The sequence below is a fragment of the Arachis stenosperma genome, chromosome 6, assembly GCF_014773155.1.
Source record: "Arachis stenosperma cultivar V10309 chromosome 6, arast.V10309.gnm1.PFL2, whole genome shotgun sequence".
Lineage (NCBI taxonomy): Eukaryota > Viridiplantae > Streptophyta > Magnoliopsida > Fabales > Fabaceae > Arachis > Arachis stenosperma.
The window spans coordinates 9,431,063-9,433,958 of NC_080382.1; the positions used below are offsets into that span (position 1 = coordinate 9,431,063).

Genomic DNA, 2,896 nt, shown 5'->3' on the forward strand with positions numbered 1-2,896 from the left:
AATGATTGGTTTCTTTAAAAAATTGCTGGCTTCGGACTGCAATGTATAGAAACATCGAGAACATCACCTTCAAAGTTGCGTCATGCCTTACATGCATGTTCCCCATAGTGATTTGCAATATTTATATATTTGAGAAATGGTATATTTGTTTTTATGTATAATTTTTCCTTTTAGTATTAAAAATATAAATTTAATTTTGATAAGATAGATAAAATTTTTTTATATAATTAAATTATATTTAAGCGTTTATATAATTTTTTAAATAATAAAATTAAATTTTCTTTTCTTACTTATACATACGAACAGATTGATTGGACAAAACTTTTTCATACTAAAAATACATAAAATTAATGGCAATTTTTTAAATGAAGATGACAAAAACATTTTTTTATGAATATACAGTGTGATTTATTTATTTAGTCGCACTTTAAACAAAGACAACACTTTTATAAATATCAAAATCTAACAATACAATTCATTATCCCAAAAAAAAAAATATTTTTACATAAAGACAATTATAAAATTTTCATATTATTGTTTTTTTTTGGTGACTATTTTCATATTATTGTATCCACCAAAATTAAATTCTAAAAGTAATTGATAAAAAACATAAAATATGTAAATATCAGTTCTCTCTTGGATTTTTCGATGGTAACTTTGCTCATTATTTATGAGCTTCGCTTAAATTAAATATTAGTTTTTTTCTACTTAGGATCATGATAGAGCAAACATAATAGTAACACTCTCCTCGATGTTTATCAACCTAAGAACATTGTCCTGACTGTAAATTGCTCAGCTCTCTCTTCTTTTCGTATTCGTTTGCGACGTGACATGGGGATTGAGCCTCTTTCCTCCACACCATTCAATTTCAGTGGATTCCAAGGCGGTTATGATTCTGTTAATATCCATGAAGAGAAGTTTGTGTTACAAAAGAAGCAAGGTTTCTCAGCAGTAATGGAATTAGATAGAGGAGATAATCTGTTCAAACATCAGCAGCATCATCAACACAAGCATGATCATGATGATGAAGATATCAAAGTTGGTGACATGATCCTACAAGGTGTCATCAATTTTGACCCTGCTTATGATAGTCTCCAACCAATTTCACAAGAGTTTCAAGAAACAATAGAACTCAAGAATATTCATCAGATACCGTCGTCTTTGACAATAGCATCATTGGAGCTCTTGAGAAACTATGGAAGCAAGTTCAAGAAGCTAACCGGGGAAAACATAAGCGACAACTTCAGCAGCGACAACATCGAGAGTAGTGCTTGTTCGGAGAATCAAAGATTGTCAACTGAAGAAATCATGAGAGTTGCAGGGGCAAGGTATGTGCATTACTCTGCACACTGGAACGATGATTTCTGCATCCCCATGCACCCTTATGGATTGGATCTTGGAAACTTGTCGGAAGAAGAGAACAGAGATGTGGAGCTTGCTCAGTTTCTTCTTGCAGCTGCAGAGAGAGTAGGGTGCCGGCAATTCGAACGTGCCAGCCGCTTACTCCTCCATTGTCAATGGAATTCAGATGTCATCGCAAACGCTGCTCAGAGAGTTATCTTTCACTTCGCCGAAGCGCTTCGCGAAAGGATCAACAAAGAAACCGGAAGGGTAATGGAAGTTGTAATGTCATCATACTATGATACTCAGAATCAGAATCAGAATCAGAATAAGAATGAAGAAACTGAAATGATTCGAAAGATGAGTGTGAATGAGTCTCTTAAGTGCCATCAGAAACTGCCTTTCAATCAAGTAATGCAATTCCCTGGTGTACAAGCTATGGTGGAGAATCTTGCTTTCGAGACCAAGATACACCTGATAGATCTTCAAATCAGAAGCGGAGTGCAGTGTACGGCTCTGATGCAAGCGATGGCGGAGCGGAAAGAGTGTTGTGTGGAGTCTTTTAAGGTAACCGCCATTGGAACTTGCGCAGAGAAGAAGAAAATAGAAGGTACAGGACAAAGGTTAACGAGTTTTGCTGAGTCACTGAACTTGCCGTTTTCATATAAGGCGATTATCGTGACAGATTTGGCAGAAATCAAGTTGGATGATTTCGACGTCGACGACGATGAAGGCGTTGCTGTGTACTCTGCGTATTTTCTTAGGACTCTGGTTTCAAGGCCTAATTGCTTGGAAAATTTGATGCTGGTTATAAGGAATATAAAACCGTCAATTATGATAGTGCTGGAGATAGACTCAAATCATAACTCGCCTTCTTTTGTGAACCGATTCATCGATGCTTTGTTCTACTTTTCAGCATTCATGGATTGTCTTGAAACGTGCCTGAAAGAAGATAGCGAGTGCAGAATGGCGGTGGAAGCAGTGTGTGCCGCGGGGATAAGAAACATTGTTGCTGCTGAAGGCAAAGAAAGGACAGTTAGGAATGTGAAGTTAGATGTTTGGAGAAGGTTCTTCGCGAGGTATAAAATGGTGGAAACAGGGTTCAGTGAATCGTCGCTTTACCAAGCTAACTTGGTTGCTAAGGAGTTTACTTTTGGTAAGTTCTGCAGCGTCGACAAAAATGGTAAGAGTCTACTTGTTTCATGGAAGGGAGCTCCAATGCATTCACTCTCAGCTTGGAAGTTTGTATGATCAAAATAATTGGAAAACTTACAATAAAAACTAACACGTGCTTGTCTTTGAGCAAAATAGTCATATAATTCTTCTTAACTATTAACTTTATTTGAAGACATTTGCAGGTGAGTTTCTATCGAAATTTAATTTTGATTACAGATATTAACTTTTTTTTTCACGTATAAATTACATATCGGTCCCGCATCACCTTTATATCAATAATCATCTAGTTGAGCAATTAAACAAAACTCAATGCACTAGTAATGTGCATGTTCCTTCAAATTCACGCGTCCATGCTTTGTTCAATTTTTGTATTGTGTGG

At 36.0% G+C, this 2,896-nt stretch overlaps 1 protein-coding gene across 1 annotated transcript; it reads left to right on the forward strand.

Moving 5' to 3' along the window:
- Positions 1-721: 721 nt before the first annotated feature.
- LOC130935865 (DELLA protein RGL1-like) lies at positions 722-2,664 on the forward strand. The gene has a single exon (XM_057865771.1). The coding sequence runs from the start codon at positions 832-834 to the stop codon at positions 2,590-2,592; it is 1,761 nt and encodes a 586-aa protein (XP_057721754.1). The 5' UTR covers positions 722-831; the 3' UTR covers positions 2,593-2,664.
- The last annotated feature ends 232 nt before the right edge of the window (positions 2,665-2,896 follow it).

Coding starts and splice junctions, on each gene's coding strand:
- LOC130935865 (XM_057865771.1), top strand. CDS start 832: ATGGGGATTGAGCCTCTTTCCTCCACACCATTCAATTTCAGTGGATTC.